Raw genomic sequence first — 23,389 nt, 5'->3', positions numbered from 1 at the left:
GTCCCGGCCGCCAGGAGCCGCGGCGCATGCGCCGCCCGCCGCCCCCGCGCCCAACGCCCAGCGCGGCCGCCGGGCCATGGAGCGCGTCGCCGCGGGCGCGGGGCCGGCCCTCCCCGGGTCCGGGCCCCCGTGAGGCCGGCGGGGCGCAGCGGCCTCCCGCCGCCCGCCCGCCCGGCCGGCCGGCCGGCCGCTCCGCCCGCCGCCGCCGCCGCCCGGCGCGCGCCGCGCCCCCGCGCCCCGTCCCGCGCGTGCGCGCTGCGCCGGCGTCCGAGGAGCGTGCGCGGGGCCGCGATGCCGCGGGGCCGCCCCCCGAAGCCCAGGCAGAGCCCGGCGCGCGGCGACTCCGGTAAGCGGCCGCGGGGCGCGCGGGGCCGCCCCCCGCACGGAGGCCCGGGGCGGCGGGCGGGGGCGCGGGCGGGCGGGCGGGCGGGGCCGGGCGGGCGGGCCGCGCCGCCGCGCGCCCGCCGCCGCCGCCGCCGCCGCCCGACTGCCGGACCGCAGGGCGCGGGCGGAATGATACGCGGCGCGGCGCCTCCGCCTGGGCCTACTTTCCTGGGCCGCGGCGGCGGCCGGCGCGCGCCTCCCCCGCCCGCCGCTCCCTCCGCCCGCCCCCGCCCGCCCGCCGCCCGCCCGCCGCCCCGCCCCCGCCCGCCGGACCCCCGCCCGGCCCCGGGCCCCCGCCCCTCCCCCGCCCCCCGCGCCGGCGCCCCGCGCCCCGCGCCGGCCCGGACCCGCGCGGCCCCGCCCCGCCCCCACCCGGCCGGCCCCGCCCGCCCCTCCCCCCTCCCCGCTTCCTGCTCGGCCCTGTGGGGCCCGGCCCGGCCCCGCCCGCCGCCCCCCGCGCCCCGCGCCCCCCCGCGCCCCCGGCGCCGCTGGGCCCCGGCCCCGCCCCCGGCCTGACCCGCCGCCCTGGCCGCCGGGCCTGACCTCCCAGCGCGGCCCGCGGCCGGGCCCGGCGGCTGGCGGAGGACGGGGCGCCCCCTGCGGCGGAGGCGCGCGCCGCGGGCCGGCCGGGTCGGGCCGGGTCGGGCCGGTCGGGGCCGGGTGCCCGGGCCGGCGGGTCGGGGGCGCCCGCCCGTTGGCCCGGCTTTCTGGACGCGCGGGGCGGGGCGCCCAGAGCCAGAGCCGGGCCCGGCCGCCAGGGTCGGGCAGCAGCCGCCGCCCGGACAGGGTGCCCGGGGCCAGGCCTGCGGCTCGTCCCCCGAAGCCCCGGGAAGAGTCCGGCTGCGAGGGTCGGTCCCTCCCCGAGCTCCGCGCTGGCCTCCGCTCTAGTCATTTTGTCACGGAGCAGCGACCAGGGGCCCGGCCTGGCCGGCGGGAGCCCCCGGGCGCCACCTGCCCCCCTGGGCGGACGTGCTGGCCTCGGGCAGGTGTGCTGGCCCGGGCAGGTGTGCTGGCCTCGGGCAGGTGAGCTGGCCCGGGCAGGTGTGCTGGCCTCGGGCAGGTGTGCTGGCCCGGGCAGGTGTGCTGGCCCGGGCAGGTGGGCCCCCACGTGGGGACCAGAGCTGGCCTGGGGCCCGCGAGGGGTCAGCGCAGGCCCATTGCTGGGCCTTGGCGGTCGCACCCAGTGTTTCCCTTGGGGTGTCCCGTCGGCATGTGTCCTGCCACGCCCGAGCAGCGGGGCCCCTTCCCTTGGAGGGAGTCTGGGGTCCAGGGGCCGTGGGCCTGCCTGGATGCCCGTCCCACTCCAGCCCCACACTTGCCAGTTGGTAAGCCGGGTCCTCAGGACGGCCTGACTGACCCTTGTAGTTTCTGCTTCCAAAAGGCGTTTCCGGGCGCGCCCACCCTCTGCAGCCCAAAGGCCCGGCAGTTGTCCAAGGTCCCGACAGGGCTTGCTCAGTGTCTCCCCCGGAACCCGCGGGCAGCCGCGGTGGCCTCAGAAGTCAGCCAGAGGCCTGCGCTCCGGTGCCAGCTCTGCAGTGGCACGGGGGCCCTTGACGGTGAAGCCCCTTCCTGGGGTTCCCCGGGGCCCTGGCCTCTTCCCTGGCTGCTCTGCTCCCCCGGTGTGCCTCCACAGCGCCCCAAGTGCGCGGGGCCCCGGCCGCCCGGTCCTGTCTGGGGACTCTGCTCTTGCTCACCCTGCAGGTCTGGGTGCTCCAGCTTCTGAGGCCCCTTCCTCACCCCGCGCAGCGGGCTGCCCAGAGGACCGGCTCCCGGAGGAGCTGCGGGGCCCACTTGCCAGAAACACTGAGCAGCTGGGGTGGGCCTGGAGGCTCTGGCCGGGTCTTGTCTGCCTCCGCCTGCCCCGCTGCCCTGCGCCCGTCTCCACAGCGTGGCGTCAGCCGGCCCCGCCGGGCCCCTGTTTACTGCTGGGGGTTGTTGGTGGTGCTTGGTTTCCCGAGCGCCGAGCTGCAGTGCCGGGGGCCCAGGGGCCGCCCGGGAACTCAGAGACTGGCCAGGTTCTCGCCTTGTCCGCAGTTTAGCCCCCACTCTTGCTCCATTTAATGACCGCCAGGGCTCGGGACTCTCCAGGAGAAGCGCGAGTGCGTGACAGAGCCGCTGGCCGGAGTCGTTGCTTGGCTGCATGGAGCCTCCGCCTCGGCACGCACAGCCCTCCGCGGCCCTCGGCGGCCCTCGCTTCCCCCTCTGCTTTATTGAGATTCAGTTGATGCCACACGTAGGCCCGGTGCGCCTTCGCGGGTCTGACTCCGGGCGTGTGAGATGATGGAGCAAGTCTGGTTAGTACCCGTCATCTCACAGGTTCCCCAAAAAGTGCTGTTGCTGAGGAACGGCAAGACTGGAGGCCCCTGTTGCCCCGTCCTCACCGCAGCCTCGGCGCAGGGCTGGGCCCCGCGAGTGCGGTGTCCGCAGGGCCGGGTGGCCTGTCCGTCCACGGTGCGAAGGGCGTCATGGGCGAGGTGGCTGTGCACGCGCGGGCTGTTGTGTGGGCGTCTGTCCGACTGGCCGCCCGCCGTTTGTCAGGTAAGTGCCGGGACACGTCGCTGGCTCCTGTGGCGACTCCTCCCAGGGGCGACGCCGTCCCTGCGCTCCTGAGTGGACAGCCTCGCCGCCGTCAGCCCCTGGTGTGCTGGCGTCTCCTTTTCTCCCCCAGCCGCTCCGCGCCTGCCAGGGGAAGCTCATGTCTCATTTTGCAGTTTCCTCGGGAGGCCGGGCGAGCGCCTGCGCCTCTGCTGCTTGGCCGCGTGCAGGCGGCGTGTCTCCGTCGTGGCTGCAGGAGTCCTGTCTCTGTCTGTCTGTCTCGCACATGCTGTGTTTGTGCTGGTGCGTTCTAGCCACTCTTGCAGGGGCAGCTGGGATGAAAAGGTTCCCAGCTCAGCGTCCCGGTCGGCAGTCCTTTGCTCTGGGACCTGCTTGGGGTCTTCGGCAGCTGCCGGCAGACATCCGCCTGCGTTTCCACCTGGAGGCGTTGTTCCTCGTCCCGCTGAGGGTCACACAGCATCTGCTGCCTTTCCTTCACGATGGGAACTTGTGTTCACTGCGGAGAGCCACCGGGCGGGCGGGGCCCTGCGGGCGGGTGGCATCTCGTGGGCCTGCCCTGGTCTCAGCGTCGTCCCGTCTTCATGGCGTCGCCTTTAACCCGAGTTTTGGTGCCTGATGGGTTAAGTGGAACCCTCAACTTTGGCTTCTTTTTTGTGCTTATCTTGATAATTTTTGGTACTTTTTGGTTTCCCATAGATTCCACAGCCAGCGTGTCGGTGTTCATGAAACGTGGCGGGTTCTTCTTTCAATTTCTGTGTTGCTAATTTATTAGTTTTTTAAATTTGATCTGGTGGCCAGTCTTCCCCCTCACCATTTATTATTTCCAATAGTTCCCTATAGCTTATTTTAGATTTTCTGTTTGATCACGTTTGCTGACATTAACAGGTTTCTCTCTTATTTCTCAGTCTTTATCACGCTGCTGCTTTCTCTGGTGTGTGTGGAACTGGCTGGAGCTTTCCTTAGTGCTGTCTGGTGGCCTTGTTTTTTAATTGAGAGGTTTAGTCTCATTATATTGAAGGCAGTTATTTGCTATTTGGGGTTTGAACTTAATATCACCATTAATTTTTTGCTGGATTCACTCCTTTATGGTCCACCTTCTTTCTGGCCTTATTTACTTAATGAAGTATTTTTAAAACGTCATTTCTGCTTTTCTGTTAACCTGCTGTGTGTTCTTTGACTGGTTTTCTAGCATTTGCTGTTGAGAATATAATGTGATCCTTGACCTTTACAGTCTAAGTTAATGCTTTTACCACTTCCCAGAAAATTCTGAGCTGTTTGATCACTTCAGTTCTATTCACTGTGCCCTTTCTGTCTCTTGATGTGCTGTTCGCGTGTGTCTCCATTACATACAGATCTGAGCCCTCAGAAGACATTTTTTTAAATTATGTGGTAAAATGCATACAGTATCACAGTTGTCCTTAGAGACGGTGTAAAGTCCACCACTCATCGCACTGAAGCTTGTTGTTGTGGGGCCGTCACCATGATTCGGTTCTAGAACTTTTTCATAGCTGCAGATGAAACCCTGCAGCCGCAGAGCCCGCACTCCCCAGCCTCGGGCGCTGTCTGTCGGCCCTGGCGCGGGTCCGTCGGTCCGTGCGTGCCGGGGCCTCCGCGCCCAGCACGGCTGTTCTGGGGCATGCTGCGAGATGCTTGAGATGCCTGTTCTCTGTTCGGATGCCTGTTTTTGTTCCTTTGGGCGCTACCTCGCGTGGCACCGCTGGGTCGGGTAGCAAAATCAGCGCACTAGGGCTGCTCCGCTTGCCCGCCCGCCTGCCATGGACGCCCCGGTTCCGGCATCCTCGCTGGCACTTGTTATGGTCTGTGGCTGTTATTTTTAAGATTCTGGTCAGTCTTCTGGGTGTGACGAGTCTCACGGCGCTGCGTTCCCCTGACCATTGTTCTCAGGCACTTGTCGGCAGAGAGGAGAGGTGTCTGTTCAAATCCTTTGCTCATCGTTTAAATTTTTTTTGAATCCTCAGAATTCTCGGTATATCCTGGATCCCTGCCCTGTGTCAGATGATCAGTAAATATTTTATCCTCGTCCTGCCCTTCCTCGATAGTGCCCTCTGATCGAGAGTTGTGAATAGTGAGGCTAAGCCCCCTCCCCCTCTGTGGTGCCCCGAGCTCAGGGTGATGGGCGCCCCAGGGGCTGCGGTGGGGGTGGCTGGGGGTTGTGGAGCCAAATTAGTAGTATTTTTTCACTGGGGAAGGGACTTACTAAGAAAGTTTTATTGTGTTTTGGGTTTTGTTAAGGAGGAAGTCTCGTCACTTACGATAAAAAGCCCTTTTCAGGAAAACTTAATTCATCGGCAAAACGACGTCATTTTTCAGTTCTGAATGTATGATCTCTTGTCTTTTCGGGTTTTGGCTTTGCAGTTAATGAAATCCCTTCTTGTTTTGGGGTAGCTAATTAAGTAGTTTGAACACACAGTCTGTGAAGCTGGTTTCCCTCTGCTTCCTGAAATAGCCTGTGACTTGCACTTCAGACGCTGCGGCGCGCCCCTGGCCATGGAGCCAGCCTGTAGGCTGGCCGCTGCCGCTGCCTTCTGGAAACGCTGTCCACCAGATAGCTTGCTTTTCTTCCCCTGGCCTCTGCACTTCTCTGTTCCCGTTGTATAAGCCTTTCCAAAGGGAATGAGAATGTGTACGTTAACGTGGTTCCAGCAGTCGTTTTGTTTGAAAGTGGGGACTCGTGACATTTCATTCTGTCTTTAGCACAGAGATTTTTAAAATGCAGTTTTTGAATAGAAGGTGGCTTCCGCGGAGAGAGAATACAGCGTCTCTTCTCGCTGGATTGCTGTGCCCGCGACAGGAGCCTGTCTGGAATTGCGTTGTGTTTTTCATAACTGGAATCTGCTTTCCGCAAGGATCCGCCCAGCTCTGTCCTGGCCCCCGCGCCCCCCGTGCTGCTTGTCCAGCCCGCCAGACCCGCGGCCGCGGCCCTGGGAGCCTGGGCAACTGCAGGCTGCTTCCTCGAAAGAGGGACTGACCAGTCTTGAGAGGAAATCTGGGCCCCTGTCTTGACTGCGTGGACCCCTGAGCTTGCTGGTTGGGTCTTTTTTTTTTTTAAAGCAATTTTTTTTTTTTTTTAAAGAGGCATGATTTATTTATTTATTTATTTATTTATTTATTTATACAAGCACTGGGTACAGTCAGAAGCGCGGGAGGGTGAGAGAATTCACCAGAGCCAGAGCGGGGAGCAGAGCAGGCAGACTGACGAAATACACTGCTGAGGGGAGCAGCGGGCGGCAGGAGAGGTCTGCGCGCCATGTGGGACCCTCCTCCGGTGGCCGGGGAGCAGCCGGGGATTGAACTGGCGCCGCGGAGGCTGCGGGCAGCTTCACAACCCAGCGCTCAACGCTGTGCCACTGAGGAGGCCCTGGTTGGGTCTTCTCCTTGACCAGTGCCCTGCTGTCCGGGTTCCAGCTTCGAACATTTTGGGGTCATATTATTTAATGCAAAGACTCTTGGGACGTATTTTTAGTCTTTGTATAGTTGGCACGTGCTACGTATTTGTGGCCGAAATGCTCGAATCATCAGACGTGGGCTCTTTTTGCCTATTTAAGAGAATTGTAGGGATTTAGATTTTTTTTTTTTTTTTTTGTGGAACCCTCGCCGGTGGCCCGGGAATGAACTGGCGCTGCAGAGGCTGCGGGCAGCCTCGCAGCCCAGCGCTCAACCGCTGCGCCACCAGGGGAGGCCCTAGATTTTCCTTTTTTTTTTAATGACATTCTGGATTCATTTTTATGATGGTTACAGGTTCTTATTTGGAAATACTTTCTAGGTTTAGGGTCATTTAACTGAATGAACTCATAGGAAGACCCTCAAGGCCACCACGGCCCGGCGTCAGGGTCCTTGATCCCTGAGGCCGGAGCCACAGGAGAGAACAGAAGGTTTTCCTTTTTGACTTAATTTTGCTTTGCTGCATTTTCCAGCATTAGGTTGAATCAGCGAATTAGCTTTTATATTTTCCTAGAGATCGTTTGCTGAGTGATTTAAAATGCCGTGCAGCTCACTGAGCTTCAGAGTGACTTGGGGGGCAGTGTGACCTACAGAGACCGGCGGGCAGAGTCTAGGACGCGTGGCCTTTGTGAGTTGGGTGTGCGGGTTGTCGAGGCTTCAGGGCGCCGTGTCGGGTCTCTGAAACGCCTCCTAGCGAGTGTGTAAGGTTCCGCTGTCTCATGTCTCAGTCACTCCATGTTCTCATTTCTAACTACGAAAACGCCCCCATTTAGAAAAATCTATGCCATTTATTTCATCTAAACTCAAAAATCCTTGACGATATTGGTTTCTACACAATAACCAAATAATCTAGTTTGATGTATGTCATGAGAATAACAACTGGTATTTATTGTCTATACTTATGCGATTTTGTAGATGGAGCTTTAACACTGAATGCGGAGAACGCTAATTATGCCTGTCAAGTTCCAAACTTCCATAAATGTGAGCTCTGCCTGCTGTCCTTTCCAAAAGAGGCCCAGCTTCAGCGCCACATGAGGGAGCACGAACGAAATGACAAGGTACGTACCTGCCGCCGCCGGGCGGGCATGGAGCCTGGGGGCTGCCAGTTGGCCATGGAGCCAGATGTTTTCTCACACTTCAGACCCCTGGATGGTGGGGATTGTGGGGCGTTCACAGTCATATAATAACTAGGCGTTTAGTGTGGGGTGTTCTTGCCGGTGCTGGTTAAGAGAGGGTGTTAGCGGTGAATGTGTGTGTTGACATCATAGATGAGTAGACCAGGGAATAGCTTGTAGCTTCAACCTCCAGCATGGCGGGACACAAAACTGGCATATCTTGATGTGTTTTCTCCAGCAGGGAGTGTTACCCTAAGTGGCCTTGCTTTTGACTTGGCGTCCTGGTATCTTAGGTCCTCCCCGGCCGGAGCAGCACCGTCTTAAGTGCAGACCTGAGCCCCTTCTGCAGTGCCCATGGCCTGCTCGGGCCAGCCGGCTGGAAGGAAAGCGCAGGGACAGCTGCAGTTCTAAAAGGCTATTGCTGACGCTCTCTCCGTAGGGGAATGTCAGACGGTGAGCCTGCTGAGAGCAGGGAATGCCAGGGGCCTCCTGAGCAGCAGACAGAGATAGCCCAGGCTGGCTCTGCCTCCAGCGCGCGTGATCACGCGGGGCCTGGACAACAGGCTGCTGCCGCCGGGCCGAGCCAGGGACTAGAGAGAAGGGCTCCAGGGGGCCCCCAGAGGTCAGAGGGAAACACCAGGGATCCCTTCACGTCTCTTTAAGTAAGTGGCAGAATATTTTCCATTTGGGGAAAATTTTAGACTGAGACCAGCAGTTCTCTTAAAAATCCAGTAAAAAAAAAATGTATGTTTACTTGTTTACTTGAAATGCTTTTGTTTAGAGAAGAAGAGGGAAGGGAGACCACCTCCTGCTGCGTTTATGCGCGCATTTCTGTTCTTCAGAAACACTCCACACTGATGGTGCCTCCTTCCTGGGAGACCTTCAGTGGGGAGCCCGCTGTGTCCACCCAGGCCGCCTGTCTAGGGTCCAGGCGCTCAGGAGCTCCCCGGGGAGGTTGTAGATGACGGTGCTTGTTAACATGTGCGCGACGCTGACTGCAGAGAGATTGCATTTCAGTGGCTTCTTGGTTTTTCTCTCCAAATAGCCACATCGATGTGACCAGTGCCCCCAAACATTTAATGTTGAATTCAACCTGACCCTTCATAAGTGCACCCACAATGGGGAAGACCCCACCTGCCCCGTGTGTCACAAGAAGTTCTCCAGAGCGGCCAGTCTCAAGGCGCATGTTATGCTGCATGAGAAGGAAGAGGTAACTGTCCTGGCCTGTGCTTTGTGAACTGATTTTTCTGATGCATCGGATCCTTGGGAGGACTTGACATATAAACTAGCTTAAGAAACCTTTTGTATCCGTTAGTTATCATTAGCGTTGCCTTGGCTGATCTCCGGTCCACTGAGAAAACATTTTATTTTTCTGGCCACGTCAGAACACCCATGTGGATGCTCCGAAGGGGTGAATACATCCATGCCCCACACGGCCCACAGAGGCCCCGCCGCACTCCTCCCCAGATGTGAGCCCTGCAGTGCTGCAGGGCCGGAGCTGGCACCTCAGAGGGCGGCGGGGGCCCGTGTGGCTGTCTGGGAGACGCGCCTTGCTGGCCTGCGCTGTGCGGGGCTGTGGGCCGAGGGCTGCAGCGTGAGAGGCTGTGGCTACGGAGTGTCGCCATCCTCTTTGTCGTTACTGTAGAAAATTAAGAAAGTGCCAAAACTGAAAAGGAGAAACAGTCACCTCTGATTCCACCGACCTGAAGGCAGTGCGGTGAATGCCGGTGTCTTTCCTTATGGCGCGGACGCGGGGTTTGGGCTGCGACGTGCTGTCTGCGCCCCAAGGCTGACGTCACGCTTGCATCGTAGGTGTGTGTCCTCTTGGTCCGTGTGCCTTTGATTTTTATTATAAAATAATGTTGTCTTCCTTTGAAACTGGATGAGTAATGCATGTTTGAGAAAATTTAGAGATTAAATAGGAGCAGGAGGGGCCTCCCTGGTGGTGCAAGGGGTTAGGGCACAACCTATCAGGCTGTCCACAGCCTCTGCAGCACGGGTTCGATCCCCAGCCGGCCGGGGAGCAACCCACATGAAGCAGCAGACCTCTCCTGACTCATCCGCTGCTCCCTTCAGCAGTGTCTTTGTTCCGTCTGCCTGTTCTGCTCCCCGCTCTGTCTCTGGTGAGTCCTCTCACCCCCCACAGCTTTGGTCTGTACCCGGGATCTTGTATGCATAAATGAATCTTTAAAAATAAATAAGTAAATAAATAAATAGGAGCAGGAGCGATGTGGCTGGCAGCACCCGCAGGGCTGCGGGTGGGCAGGGTGGAGTGGGCGCAGCTGAGGCCTCCCTCCAGGGCCCACGCTCTCCGCAGGGGCTGTGGGCTTCCAGGCGGTCCTGGCGTTCACGCGCAGAAGTGCTTCTCTGTCCGCGGGCTGGTGGGGCCGGCCCTCGTCCCAGAGGCCACGTGCTGAGCCGGCGCTGGCCCGGCTGGCTGTGACGCCTTGTCCAGGACTCCTGCACCAGGCGAGTGCCGTCAGACTTAACTGTTCCCTTTGCTAATGCCACAGACCTCAGACTCCTCCTCCAGAGCAGTGGACACGCTGGTGGTGGAGGCCTCCCTCCGTGTCCTCTGTGTGCCCCGGGACAGACTCCCGCTGCCAGGCTGCTTGTGCACCCGGCCACGGCGTGGTCTGGCAGTGCTGCTGCGCCCCCCCCCCCCGCCTGTCCCCTCAGGTCCAGGGCTCATTGGGAGTGACCATTGCCTTATTTTTAAAAAGCAGAAAATATTGGCACTGAGTGGCGGGATGCGCTGCGGGCACTGCGTGAGTGGTTGGGCTGTGCGGGACGTGGAGAGGAAGGCCAGTCTCTGCCCCTGGCTTCCAGTGGGGGGCAGTCCTCCTGAACACCCCCAGCGCACAGGCCAGCTCCCTCACAGTGTGCGTGACATGGCCCCGGTGTGAGCTCGGCACTGAGAGCCCCGGGTGTCGTAAATGTCTGAGAAGTCCCTAGAGGTGGGCCTGCCGGGCGGAGGACGTGCAGGTCCCAGACGGCGTGCTCCGGCGAGCTCAGGGGGTTCTGTTGTCTCCGCTCCAGCCGGCAGCAGATGGGGGGCTCTTCTTGCCATCTCGTGTCTGGGCCCCGGCCCTGTTGGTCGCTTGAAGACGTCCGACTCCCGTGTCATCGTGTGCGGAGCAGAGTCCTGCAGGATGTCAGTGTGGGTCTGCGCCCCGCTCTGGCCTCCCCGGGTGCCGCGGCGCCTGCTCCAGCCCACGCCCGCCGCAGCAGCTTGCTCAGGCCCTGATGCTGGTGTTCCTGGCAAGTTTGTTAAATGTCCCATGCTCAGATTTTCTGTTACCTTCTTTTTATTTGCAGATTCTGCTTCTTGTGACTCACTTGGGGGTATTTTCCAAGCCTAAAGTCATTCTTCCAGCCCCCGAGTGTCTGCTCTTGAAGGCCGTGTGGGCCGCCCGGAGCCCAACTGAGGACGCAGGCGGCAGGCGGGCAGCAGGGGCGGGGGGCCGGCCTGCTGACGGCGGCTCCAGGCTGGGTGGGAAACACGCGAGAGCCCTCTGATTGGAGGGGCCCGAGGACGAGGACGGCTGAAGGGCAAGGCCCCGGCTCATGGGGGAGCGGACGGCTCGCACTGAGGGCGCCCCAGGGTTCTGAACACAGAGAGACGTTCGTAGGGCTGGAGCCAGGACAGCGCGAGGCCCGGTGAGGACCCCGTGGACGCCGTCGCTGCGCGGCCAGGAGCTGGGTGCCGGGAGGCCGTGCAGCCGCCGGCACAAAGTGCTGCCTGAGCTGTGGGGACCATGGGAAGGGCAGGACGTGACGACGACAGCAAAGGGGGATTGTGGAAATGAAAACCCAGCGTGCAGAATGTTGGCGTGGACCGAGGACTCCCATGGCTGGAAAGACAGAGATCCGGGAGCCCGTCGGCGGAAGCTCCGGGAGCTCCGGGACGCAGCAGGCGCCTGTGCCTGGACCCGGTGCTATGGGGAGAGGGGTGTGGGCTGGAAACCACTCAAGTTTCCTGGGACGGGAGCCTGGTGCGCTCGTGAAGCCAAGCGGGCCCAGCAGGGAGTCCAGAGCCTCTGCCAAGACGCAGCACAACCAAGCGCTCGGGGGCAGAAGACACGATGATGCCCGCGGGGGCCAGTTCCGAGGGCCACCCTTCTCCTTGTGCGAGATGGGCGCCGCCACTGGGAATCGTGGGGGCGCCTCCAGGTGAGGAGTGCAAGCAGGTGGTAGCCTGTGGGGAAGGCGGCGGGGTCACCAGGCAGGAGCGCCTGGCGGCGGCCGGCGACATCACACTTCTTCTAGCCTCCTGGGCGGTTTGGGATGAGGCTAGTGTTGCAGTTGGTGGATTGGAGTAAAGCAGAGTTCCTCCTCGACGCCGTGTCCTTTACCCTCGGTGCCCGCTGCAGCCGCCGCTCATGTGCTGGGACAGTCGGCGCGGTCCGCCGCCCCACCGGTGAGCCAGTTAATCCTTCACACGCACGCCCTCCTGGTCTGTCTCGGGAGCCCTGGCTAATGTAGTCGAAGTGATGACGGCTCATCTCCCTGAGTCATACTTGATGGCTGAGGCGGACGTGACCACCTCCTGCCCCGTGTGCGTGGGAAATGTAGTCGTCAGGGCTGTCACGTCTGGTCCCTGCTCTTCCCTCTCTGCCGGGGGTGTGGCCTCCTTACGTAACGTGTTGCGTCGCCCAGCGCAGCCTCCCAGAGCACCGTGCGCACACACTGCACATCAGCCGGTGTCCGTTCGTAAAAGTTCTGAAAAGTCACCCAGGAGGGCAAGAAGGAGCAGCAGGGAGCGGGAGGCGGGAAGCAGCCGACGCGAAGCAGCGGGCGCAGAGGAAGCATTCAGCCTGAGCGCACGCTGGTGACGGCTCTCCGGACGGGACCGGCCCTCACGGCTCTCAGCACAGGGCAGAGCTCAGCAGGGGCAGTTGCTGAAAGCACTGTTTGTCAGAGGGCTCAGTACTCAGCGTTTTGTCCGGGACTGTCAGGCCTCTGCGCCTGTCTGCAAAGCAGGAGCAGAGCTGAGGCCTGGTGGAGGTGCCCTGACCCATGGGGAGGTCGAGGGCGATGGGTGAACCCGGGCAGAGGCGCCCCCTACACTCTGGCTATGGGAAGCAGGTTGCCCCCGGGGTTCAGCTGAAACCAGTCACAGGACGGTCAGAGAAGTGAATGTCACTCTCCAGTGGCTGCATAGTGCCGTACATGAAGTCTTCGATGCATTTGATACCAATAGGGCGTTTTCTTAGGTGCTCTCGGGGCTGCTCAGGCACTGTCGTTCGTGCAGGTGCTCCATTCTCCAGCGTCCTCGGGCACTGAGCGCTGTCAGGGCCGATGGCCTCAGCTCTGTGTTGCCCCCGCTCTCCACAGCTGTCGAAACCACCAGACACGGACTGGGAACGTGACCACTGCTTCGCGGCCCTTCCCCCCAGGGTATTGGGGCGTCGGAGAGGAGGCAGCACCCCCTCCCCAGCTCCCTGTGCTGGTGGTGTCTCTGCAGCGCCCATGGCTGGTGGGCTTTGGCCTTGCTGCCCCGAGACTCCAGGCATTCCTGTGGGCAAGGGGGCGTGGCGGCTGAGGCCCCGGGCAGGAGAAGGGTGTGGGGGCACAAGTGAGGGGGACTGTCAGAGGGGCGCAGAGAAAGACCCCGGGGCTGGGGGCTGGGGACTGGGGGAAGGGCAGGTGCTGGCAGGCACTCTGAGGCCACCCCCTGGCTTCGGCAAGGTGGAGGCTTGAGTGCCACGCATGTCCTGCCATGGTGGCCGCTGTGTGAAGGCTGGCGTCGAGCCTCTGGCCCCAGCGTGGTGCTCGCTCTGACTGTGCGGGGAGCCGCCCTCCCGCCGGGTGTGCCTTCTCCCGGGCTCCTCTCGGCCAGCGGGTGCAGGCTGCGGCCCGACACTCGATCGCGCTTGGCCGCCTGGCCCGGCCCGGGCTTGCTGGATCCTGCTTTCACCCTGGGAGCAAATTGTCCATAAGGCCGAGTTTTCACTCAAAAATGTGGCCATTTCTGAGATCACCAGGTAAAAGCGAGTGCACCGAGGCTGGTCTAGCCAGAGCTGTGCCGGGGCCACGGGAGGGCTGGAGGGGTCACACGTGCTTCCTGCTCACAAGTCGAGCACCTGTTGCCGCTGTCAGTGGGACGGGGGCATCTTGTGGTGAAAACAAGTGGAGAGACCTTTTTCTTTCAATGGAGAAAATTTTGTCGGGTATTTTTTGCCAGTTTCCTCGAAAGACCCGTCCTTGTTGTCAGCAAAACACTAACGGTCTGACCGTTCCTTCTTTAAATTATTACGAAGTGACGCCAACTTAAAGTTGGGCAGGTTGTGTCTTTACTGGATTGCTCAGAATATTCCCTTCACCCCCGGCTCCTCGCGCACCGGCCGCCGAGCAGTGCCAGCGCGCCGCCGCCTCCGATGGGCTCTCCACACGTCTGTGAGCGGCTCGCGAGTCAGAGTGTTTTACACGCGTGGGTTATAATTTGTGCATGAAGTTGTGAAACTATTTCGCACTCTTGTTTGGGGTCGTCATCCGCCTCGGAAGCCCCGTGTGCTCTTTCCACTCGCGCGCCTGCCCGCCCTGCCGTCTGGGCTGTGCTTGCCCTGGCCTGTGCCGGCGCTGCCGTGAGCCGAGTGGGAAGGGGCGCGGGGGCATCCCTCCAGCTCTGCAGCCATCCCCGTCGGGTCGCCGGTCAACCGTGGCCTTCGTTGACGAGGGCGACTCCCGGCCTCCTGGGGCTGACGTCAGAGCTGTCCCGCACCCCAGCGTGCCCACCCCAGGCCACGGGAGAAGGGCCGGCCCCAGGGTGTGTCTCCTCTCGCCCTGCCCCTGTGTTGTTGTTTTTTCTCCCAGTGAAGTGCTGTTTATATATTCACGTCAGGACAGGAGGATTGTCTGAGAGGTCAGAGTCGCGGGCGTGCGGGGGGCACGGTGTGGGCGTGAGCGCCGTGGGGGGCTCCTGCTTACGGGCCTCTCCTTGCAGAACCTCATCTGCCCTGAGTGTGGGGATGAGTTCGCGCTGCAGAGCCAGCTGGCCGTCCACATGGAGGAGCACCGCCAGGAGCTGGCCGCCTCCCGCGCCCACGCCTGCAGGGCCTGCAGGAAGGAGTTTGAGACGTCGGCGCAGCTGAAGGAGCACATGAGGACACACTACAAGATCAGGTACAGCCCTGGCAGCTGTGGGGCTGCACAGCTGGGGCGGGGCCTGCTGCGCTGTGGCTCATGAGCCGCGGAGCCTGGCGCGGCCATGCGTGTTCATGTGATGCTGACTGCTGCAGTGGGAAGGGCGGTTTGAAGATTGGGAATGGGCTCGGGCTGCATGGGCGGACTCTCAGCCGGTGTCATAGCGCTGCTGGCCGGGTGGTGAGGGACACACTGGGCAGGCTCAGGGGGTGGGTTCAGTGCCTCTGGGCTGCGTCGGCCTGTTCACACTCTGCATGGCGTGTCTGGAGATCGTCACAAAAAACGAAATCCTCAGGTAGTCGCTGCACACGGCCACCTGGCCGGACCCTTCAGGTCCCCGATTTACAGACAGGAGACCTGGTGGCAGTGCCCCGCCCCGCCCCGGCTGCGGACCCCCTGAATCAAGCATCGGGTTTAGCCTGAGCAGCCCGGTGAGCGTCCCGGCAGCTGTGCCCACGTCTGGACACACATCCAGCGTCACGCCTCGGGAGGCTGCCTGTCCTCCTGGTTCACTTGGGACTTGCGACTTCCTGCTCCCCCGCCTGTGCTGGTGCTTCCTTTCCACGGGCTGGGCCAGCACACCCCCGTGCCAGCAGCAGTGAGCTCTGCCTCTGAGAAGGGTGGGAGGCCGGGAGCCCCCTGGGGGGGTGGGAGCGGTGTGCGGAGTCTGCAGCAGACAGGACCAGGACCACCCTGGGAGTGGCGGCCCCACGCGAGCTGGGAGTCTGGGGGGGCAGCCCGAGTGCCTCTCTCACTGCTGCGCGTCAGGCCACCCCTCTGCTCTGAAGCTCTGGTGCTGGCCGGAGAGGCCAGATGGCATGTGGCCCGCTGCCTGGGGCCGAGGGAGAGGGAGGGGTCCGTGAGGCAGGAGCGCCCTCCCTGTGCGATGGGCAGCCTGGGGGACAAGCGTTGTTGGGGCGGGTCAGATCTGAGCTGCTCCTTGAGTGTGGTGGGCGACCCCACACTGCGGAGCTCCGTGTTGCCAGCAGGCGGGAGGGTGCGGCTGCCCGGAGCACAGGGCAAGGCCTGCCAATGGTCCAGCATGCTGCAGCTTCCTGAGCTCAAGAAACTTTCAGTTTTCATTTGATGTGGGGAGATGGACTTGATGCTGGAAGCTCAAAGTTAGCGCCAAGCGCGGATTGCGCACCTCTCGTCCCCACGGGTGTGGGCCGTGGGGCTGCGGCGGGAGCAGAGGCTCAGAGCGTCCCGTGTCTTTCCAGGGTGTCGAGCACGAGGTCGTACAACCGGAACATCGACAGGAGCAGCTTCACCTACTCCTGCCCGCACTGCGGAAAGACGTTCCAGAAGCCCAGCCAGCTGACGCGGCACGTGCGGATCCACACAGGTGCGCGGGGTGGGTGGCTGCCTGGGCAGAGTCCCTGGGCCAAGCCCCGGAGGTCACCTCCACTCTGGTGCCGTCTGCCGTGTGGTGCTGTTCCCGCACGCGGGGACGTGGCTGTCGCTGCTGTTGTGAAGGCACCGTGACCCACAAGTGGGAGTGCGTGGGGCGGCTGCGGCCACAAGTAGCGTCTGCTCTCTGCGGGGCTGGGGTGGCCCCCGGGCGCCTCCGCCCACAGAGCTCCGGCCTCCACAGTCTCTGCGGTCTTGTTGGCGCAAGCTGGGCTATTAAACAGCAAGAGTTAGAAAGGCTTCATTTCTCTGAGCCGCGCCCCGTCTCCTTCGTGGCTCTGTGTGAGGGTTTGGCGCCGTGCACAGCACTCGTGGCCCAAGGCCCTCCACGTCTCCTGCAGAGCTGTCGGCCGCCGGGCGGTGGGGGCACGCCGCCGTCTCCGGGCGCGGGTGGGCCTGGGCCGCCGCGTCACCGCCGTGGGCCTCCCGTCGTCCCGGGGCCCTCCCCGGCAGGAGCTGGGGCTGGTCGGCCCCTGGAGGTCCAGTTGTGTGTTAGTTACGTCGGCGTTTCCAGAGGGCCAGGGTATGGTTGCTCCTCAGAGCAGGGAGACGAAAGCAGCGTCAGTGGAGCTGTGGCCGCCCATTCCCTCGCGGGACGGCACGCTCTGTCTTCCTCGCAGCTTCAGTCGGTGAAGAATGAGTTTAGGAAACGCCGTGTGTTGAAGTGTGAGGTCGGAGCAGGAACCGTCAGGGAGTCGAGTCAGCATCTACGCCGCCCGCGGGCCGCCAGCCGTGACGCGCTGCCTGGGCTCGGGCCTGTCCTCCGCATGCGCAGAGCCCCGGCCGCACGGGCGCCTCTTCCCGCGGCGGGCCCCGTCCTCGCGCCAGTGCTCGCTGGACGCGTGTGATGGCTGCTGGGACGGGCTGCGGTGCGGGGCGACAGGGACGGTGGGGGGTCAGCCAGGCGGGCGGGGGTGGGGGGGCTGCGGGTTGAGGGCGGGGGCTGTGGGCGGGCACTCAGCTCCCTGGGAAGGTGGCTCGAGGGCTCTGCTCCCTCCGGTCGGTCCGGGAAGGGCCAGGCCTCATCCGCCTGGGATGGTGGTTACCACACCCTGCGGGCCTGACCCCGGGTGTCTGGGCAGGGCAGGGCCAAGTGGGGCGGCTCCCTAGATGTGGCCGCGGGTCTCGCTCGCCGCCTGTCTCGGCCTCCTCCCCCAGGCATCTGCTCATTTGTTGAAGCCTCGTCGGTCACGTCTTGTTCGTCACGTACAAGTGATGACACTGTTTCTTTGCCGTCCTGTGCAGTGGCGCTGCTCCTGCTGCGAGTGCTCGGGGGTGGGGCGCCCTGTGCCTGGGGTCGGGCTGGCCTTGTCCCCGCCGCGCCATTTGCTGGCACTGAGGGTGCAAGCGCACTAGACAGACAGACTTGCTTTTTTGGACTTGAAGTTCTTATGAGGAAAGGTGGATAATGAGTAATGTGAAGGTGCGTGGACAAGAGTGGAGCAGAGGGGGTGGGAGCACCCCAGAGTGAAGGGAGAGAGGTGTTTGTGTTGAATAGAAGTGACTAGAAAGGGACCGCTGAGGACCTGATTTTGAGCAAAGGCCTGAAGACATGTGGCCAGTGAGTGGGGCTGGAAGCATCCGCTCGGGGAGTGCGGCGTGTCTGGGCAGGTCAGTGGGAAGCCGGGTGGGTGGGCCGCCTGCGGAGAGAGCCCGGGCTCTGGCGCCCTCGGGCCGCTGGGACAGGGCTCTCCGCCAGTCTGCCTGCTGCCGCAGGGGCTGGGCCTGTGGGGCCGTGGTCAGTTGTGCTGAGAGCAGCCTGGGGCGGGAGTGGGAGCGGGCAGCGCCTTAGGAGGCGGTTTCAGGGAGCCTCTGGCCAGTGGTTGGGGGCGGGGTTGGCACCCTGGTTATTCTGAAGGTGGAACCCTTGGGGTCTCGGGGGGGGGGGGGCGTGTGGGCGTGGCCGGGGCGGGGCGGGGGAGTCTGCAGGGACACAAGGCTGTGGTGTCCAGGGCTGAGCAGGCGCCGCCTGCCTGGGAGGTGCTCTGGCTGGAGGGAGGGCGGGGTCGTGGGTGGCAGGGATGGAGTGTTGCTCTTAGCCCAGAGCCGGGCTGGTTTTGACCCTCCGCCTCCCTCTCCAGGGGAAAGGCCTTTCAAGTGCAGCGAGTGCGGGAAAGCCTTTAACCAGAAGGGGGCGCTGCAGACCCACATGATCAAGCACACAGGTGAAAAGCCCCACGCCTGTGCCTTTTGTCCTGCTGCCTTTTCTCAGAAGGGGAATCTCCAGTCACACGTGCAGAGAGTCCACTCCGAGGTAACCTGGCTGGGGGGTGCGTGCCAGGGGTGTGGTCTTGCTCTGGAGACCTGGAGGCTGAGGGGCTGAGAAGCTCTTCCCTCCTGGGGGACGCGGATTAAGCGTTCACGCAGAGCAGCCTGGCTCCGCACGCCAGGCCTGTGTGGCTGACTCCTGGGGGGACCACGGGCTCCCGCTTCCTGGCTCCTCAGCGGTCACGCGCAGAGGCTGAAAATCATCCCCAGCCTGACAGCCAGGGCCCTTCCTCCCTTCGGTGGACTTGAGACCGTCGAGTGTACAACTGGAAAGACAGGAATAAAACCGAAGGAGAGAAGTGCTCTTGCTGCTGCGGCTCCCTAGACCCTCACCCCACCCATGGCTCACTGGGCAGCTTCCCGGCCTGTTTGTTTTCCTCCAGGCTCTATGTCAGCAAAACCGATACAGTTTTGATGGTCCCGACTCCTTAGTAAAGTCCCCGAAAGTATGTGTCTGTGAAGCAGGTTAATCTCTGCTCTATTAATTGACGTGAAGTGGTGTCTTCCTTTTTGGCTGACCGATAGAATATAAAGAAGTGTTCAAGCAGCACAGTCTGCTTTGCAGAATGAAAACTACCATATTCTTAAAAGTAAATAAGTATCTTATTATTTTTTTTTCTTGGAGTAAGGTTTTGAGCTGCCCTGAAATGAAAAAACCCTATATAACAGACTCAGAATTCCATGAGTTACCTTTAAAAACTAAGTTTCATTATCTAAGACCCAAAGACCTTAGAAAGACCCAGGAGTGTGCTGGAGGGGGGAGGGGGTATTGACCTGGGGCCTAAGCCTGGCCGGCTGTCATTCTGTGGGGCTGCTTCTGGAAAAGTGAGTACTTTGCAGTTTGCTTGCACCCCCAAACCCCCCTAGACCTCAGAACAGCCCTTATGAGATGCTCCTCGTGCCCCTGAATGTCCAGGTTTCTCAGGGAGGGCAGCTGGCCCGGGTGGAGGTGCAGACAGGTGGCCCAGGCACGGCTTCCAGAGATGAGTTTGTATGTGTTCATCCTGTCGTGACCCTGGAGCCTAAGTTGGGTTCTTAACCAGGTACTTGAAGTAGAACAGACATCACCCCCAAGCTCAGAGCGGCCTGTCAATTCCCAGGCCAGCCCCGTGGCTGCAGCAAGGACTGGCCGGGCTCGAGGTGCAGACGGCTCCCTGCACCCCTGTGCCTCCCCGCTGCCACACTCTGGGCCACTGTCAGCTTTGTCGTGGTTGAAGAGCCGCCGCTGGGCCATTGGTGGTGAGACCGTCACCGTGCGACCTCCTCCCTGTGTGTGCCTTGGCCTGCAGAGCCTCGGCTGGGCGTGTCTGTCTCCCTGCGAGCGCTCGGCCCTGGCAGACACTCGGGACAGGTGTCGTTTTGTTGTCACTGAGTCAGAGTAGCTGAGAACTGCTCTTTTACTCCCAAACCAGCTCTAATTTACAGAAAAGACTGAAATTTCAGTAACCTCATACGCACAATGTTGACTAAAGGGCTGGGTTGTTGATTCTATAGCTAATTTAGAAGAAAGAAATAACGTTAAAGAGATTATTTCTGTCACTTTTTATAGAATGGCAAATTCTAGTTTGCCATGATTTGAATATTTTTATCTAATAATTGTAAAACATCACATTTTTCTTTTTTTTTTATGCTTTAAGGTCAAGAATGGACCTACCTACAATTGCACAGAATGTAGCTGTGTATTTAAAAGTTTGGGCAGCTTGAACACCCACATCAGCAAGATGCACATGGGGGGCCCCCAGAACCCAACGGGCCCCGCGGAGACCGCGCACGTGCTGACGGTGAGCGCCGGCTCCTCCCCAGCACACCCACCGTGACTGTGGGCTTAGAGCCAAGTATTATTTAGCACCATGGAGGTACTATGGGGGTTTCCAAATGGAAGGGAGGGAATGTACTTTTTTTCCTTAAATTAGTGAAAGAAAATCCTCGTACCCTTTGGAATAGTATCCAGTGACCCGGACTTACGGGCTGTCATCCGAACCAGCAGATGACAAAGATGTAGCCATTCATTTATGGAATTGTTGTTCACAAGTCAGCATTACTGAAGACTGTTACTGGAATTTCTTTAGCTTCAGGGAATAATTCAAGAGTCAGCCTTCTCTAGGAACATGCCTCCACCTCTGATGCCACAGTGATAACCCCCACCTTCGGATTTGGGGGCAGCAGTTACGTTTTCCAGTCCACTTTTTGGGATTTGTGTGATTCAAATCATACGTATTTTTATTCTTTCCGGTGGGTTCTGTGTTCTGCCCGGGAGCGTGATTGCAGAAACCGGCCTGAGCTGGTCAAGACCGGGACACCCGGTGGCGGTGAGGAGGCCGCCCGGCCGCCGTGGGCTCCTGCTGCCGTGCGCTCCCGGGCTGGGCGAGCTCAGGCCTCTGCCCCGCCACCGGCCTCCCCTCCTCCCAGAGGCCCGAGAGGCCACGGGATCCTCCACTCCCCTGTTTTAGAAGTTTGCTTAACTTTTTGACCACAGTGGTTTCTTTCTCCTTTTCTTTATTTTGTGACTGCTTTCCCCCGGCTTTCCCGGCCAACAGGAGGTTGGCCGTCCATGTCTCTGGCCACCCTGAATCCACTGTCTCTTACCGCGTAAGCCCTGAAGGCATGTAGACAGATTCCATGAGTTCTAAGAGCCAGTGCTGTGCCTGTCACTAAAGTCTCTGAGGGATTTTATTTAAAATTTAGGTTTGGCAGATTGTTAGATGTTAATGCTCAAAAGGAAGATGTGCCTGTTTCTTTTTTAAAACAACGGACGTGCAGATGAATGTGATTGTTTATATTTTTATGGGGATGTCGCTGCGTTGCAGGCCACGCTCTTCCAGACCTTGCCCCTCCAGCAGACGGAAGTGCAGGTCACGTCCGCGTCCAGCCAGCAGAACTCGCAGGCGGTGACCGACGTCATCCAGCAGCTCCTGGAGCTGTCGGAGCCGGGCCCGGTGGAGCCCAGCCCCCCCGTGCCGCCAGGGCAGCACCTGAGCATCACTGTGGGCGTCAGCCCGGACATCCTGCAGGTGAGCTCACCACGGGCGTGGGCATTTTGCTCCCTCTGGCCTGGGGTCATGCTAAATAGTAGCCGTGCGGGGCTTGTCAGGGTGAAGTTGCATCTGTGCTGAAAAGACTGTCGTGAAACATAATAAACTTAGTGCAGGAATCTAAATGTGTTTTTAATCTACCAATTAAAAATAAATTGAAACCGTCATTGTTACCCGTAAGTGGATGTACTTAAAAGAACAGGCTCTTCCGGCAGCACCTTCTGGTATCTGTCCTGTTCACCAGGCCTGAGGGCCAGCAAGACGACCTTGGCCTTGGGGTTGTGACTCAGAGACTGTCCCTGCTGCCTCGCTTCTCGCTTGTTCTCAGCGGGCAGTGCACGTGGTGGGGGCAGGGAGGGCAGGCAGGCTGCGTGCCTAGAGACGACCCTCACCTCCTCCGCCCGTCTTGATCATCTGTGGTGGCCCCTGGGCCGCCGGGTAAAAACGCCCAGGTTGTCACGAAAGCTCCTGTTGCAGGGTGAACCCGGCGTTGCCCGACACAGTGACTCTTGTTTGTTTAGAGACAAGCAGAGTTGTGTGAAGTAAAGTTTCTGAAAGTCAGATTCACTTAATTTCCTGATAATTTAGATGTGTGAATGCCATGCTGTTAATTAGGGTGGAGGTAAGGGGTTCAGGTATCAAAAGGGGTGTTTTAGTCTCAAAAAAGAGAAAAAGAAGTCTTGCTTATCAAGGTGACTTGTCAGGGCAGGGTCTGGTGTCTGGCCAGTGGGGGAGCGTCCTGTAGGTGACGCTTTTACACCTGTGGGGTAGATTTTGGTAGGCACAGCTGGGCGTCGTGTCTCCTAACCTCTTAGTTTTGTTCTGTCTCAGCAAGCCTTAGAAAACAGTGGGCTGTCTTCAATTCCAGTTGCAGCGCCCCCGAGTGACTCCAGCCATGCCAAGGCCACCGCCCCGCAGGTGCAGCCCGGCGACGGGGCCCCCGCTCCCGGTGAGCCCCCCGACGCTGCGGAGGCAGAGCAAGAGAAAGAACAGGAAAGCCCCGGGAAGCTGGACAAGAAAGAGAAGAAAATTTTAAAGAAGAAATCTCCATTTCTCCCTGGTAATTTGACCTCGTTCTAACTGGAGCGCTGCGGGCGTGTGCTTGTCTCTGAGTGCCGTGCGCCCCTCTCTCTTCCGAGGGTGGGGTGGTGTGTTTGTGGAAGCCTTTGACGGTGTCTGCCTGATATTTGATATTTGTTTGATATTTAAAATTGAAAACAAGCACCGGCTGTCGCGCTCGCTGTCTGCTCGGCTGCCTGTCCCCGCGGAGCCTGTCCCTCGGCCTTCCGGCGGGGCCCGTGGTCTCTGTCAGGCCCACCCGCCCCGCATCCTCCAGCCGCACCTGCTGCCAGGGCCTCCTCGCCTCGACCCTGCCCGTACCCGGCTGCCTGCGCCTCCCCACGCACCCGCCGCCCGCTCTGCTGGGGCCCACGAGCTGCCCCTGGCCCTCGCGGCGTCTGAGCAGGAAACGCCTCCGCGCCGCCCCTCGCACTCGCAGGCTTCAGCGCTCTGGGCCAGCCCAGGGCAGCTTCTCTGGCAGGCAGGGCCAGGCACCTCCTCTCCTCCACTCCCAGGCGGCCTCCGCCGCGGGGCAGGGGATGGGGGGACACCCCAGCCCAGCCAGACTCCTCACGTACCCCGCGGGCTCTTGGCCTGTGCAGACATTACTCAGTCTTTCCTGAATGCAATAGATTCCTGAATTTTGGGCAAAAGTGTCTCTACAGACATGTTCCCAGAGAGGAGCTATCTGGCCTCCCCGAGTCTCGGGAACCAAGAGTGTCCTGGCGTGCACGCACAGCATCTCTGTCTGGGCTCCGCGTTCCCCTGGCCAGCCTGCGGCCGGGCGCTTGCTCCTCAGGACCGGCACTGTGCGCCCCGTCTCCTCTCCCGCCCCGGGGCCCCTCTCCGTGCTGCGGAGTCCAAGCACCTTATCTCCTGGGTGGTTTGGCTCCCAGAGGCAAGAAGGTGTTTGTGGCTGGGGCAGCCTGCAGGCCATGGCTGGCCTGCCCTTCTGAA

General features: G+C 60.9%; 1 protein-coding gene across 4 annotated transcripts in view; it reads left to right on the top strand.

Moving 5' to 3' along the window:
• The first annotated feature begins 291 nt into the window (after nt 1-291).
• ZNF236 (zinc finger protein 236) overlaps nt 292-23,389 on the top strand; it is a 55,848-nt gene continuing 32,750 nt past the window's right edge. For 2 of the 4 annotated variants that reach the window (XM_054693985.1, XM_054693984.1), the window contains exons 1-8: nt 7,037-7,460; nt 8,563-8,727; nt 14,464-14,642; nt 15,884-16,008; nt 18,155-18,327; nt 19,979-20,122; nt 21,149-21,352; nt 22,205-22,433. In XM_054693985.1, the coding sequence (XP_054549960.1) occupies nt 7,260-7,460; nt 8,563-8,727; nt 14,464-14,642; nt 15,884-16,008; nt 18,155-18,327; nt 19,979-20,122; nt 21,149-21,352; nt 22,205-22,433 (1,420 nt within the window). In that variant the 5' untranslated portion in view covers nt 7,037-7,259. Of the gene's footprint in view, nt 347-7,036; nt 7,461-8,562; nt 8,728-9,162; nt 9,330-14,463; nt 14,643-15,883; nt 16,009-18,154; nt 18,328-19,978; nt 20,123-21,148; nt 21,353-22,204; nt 22,434-23,389 lie in introns of those variants that run through there. The other 2 variants (XM_037508393.2, XM_054693986.1) reach the window with 2 other exon arrangements.

This window comes from Talpa occidentalis, unplaced genomic scaffold, assembly GCF_014898055.3.
Source record: "Talpa occidentalis isolate TD23 unplaced genomic scaffold, MPIMG_talOcc4v2.1 talOcc4.13, whole genome shotgun sequence".
Lineage (NCBI taxonomy): Eukaryota > Metazoa > Chordata > Mammalia > Eulipotyphla > Talpidae > Talpa > Talpa occidentalis.
Note: the sequence above shows the minus strand (reverse complement) of the source record. Positions and strands in the feature narration are given on the sequence as shown.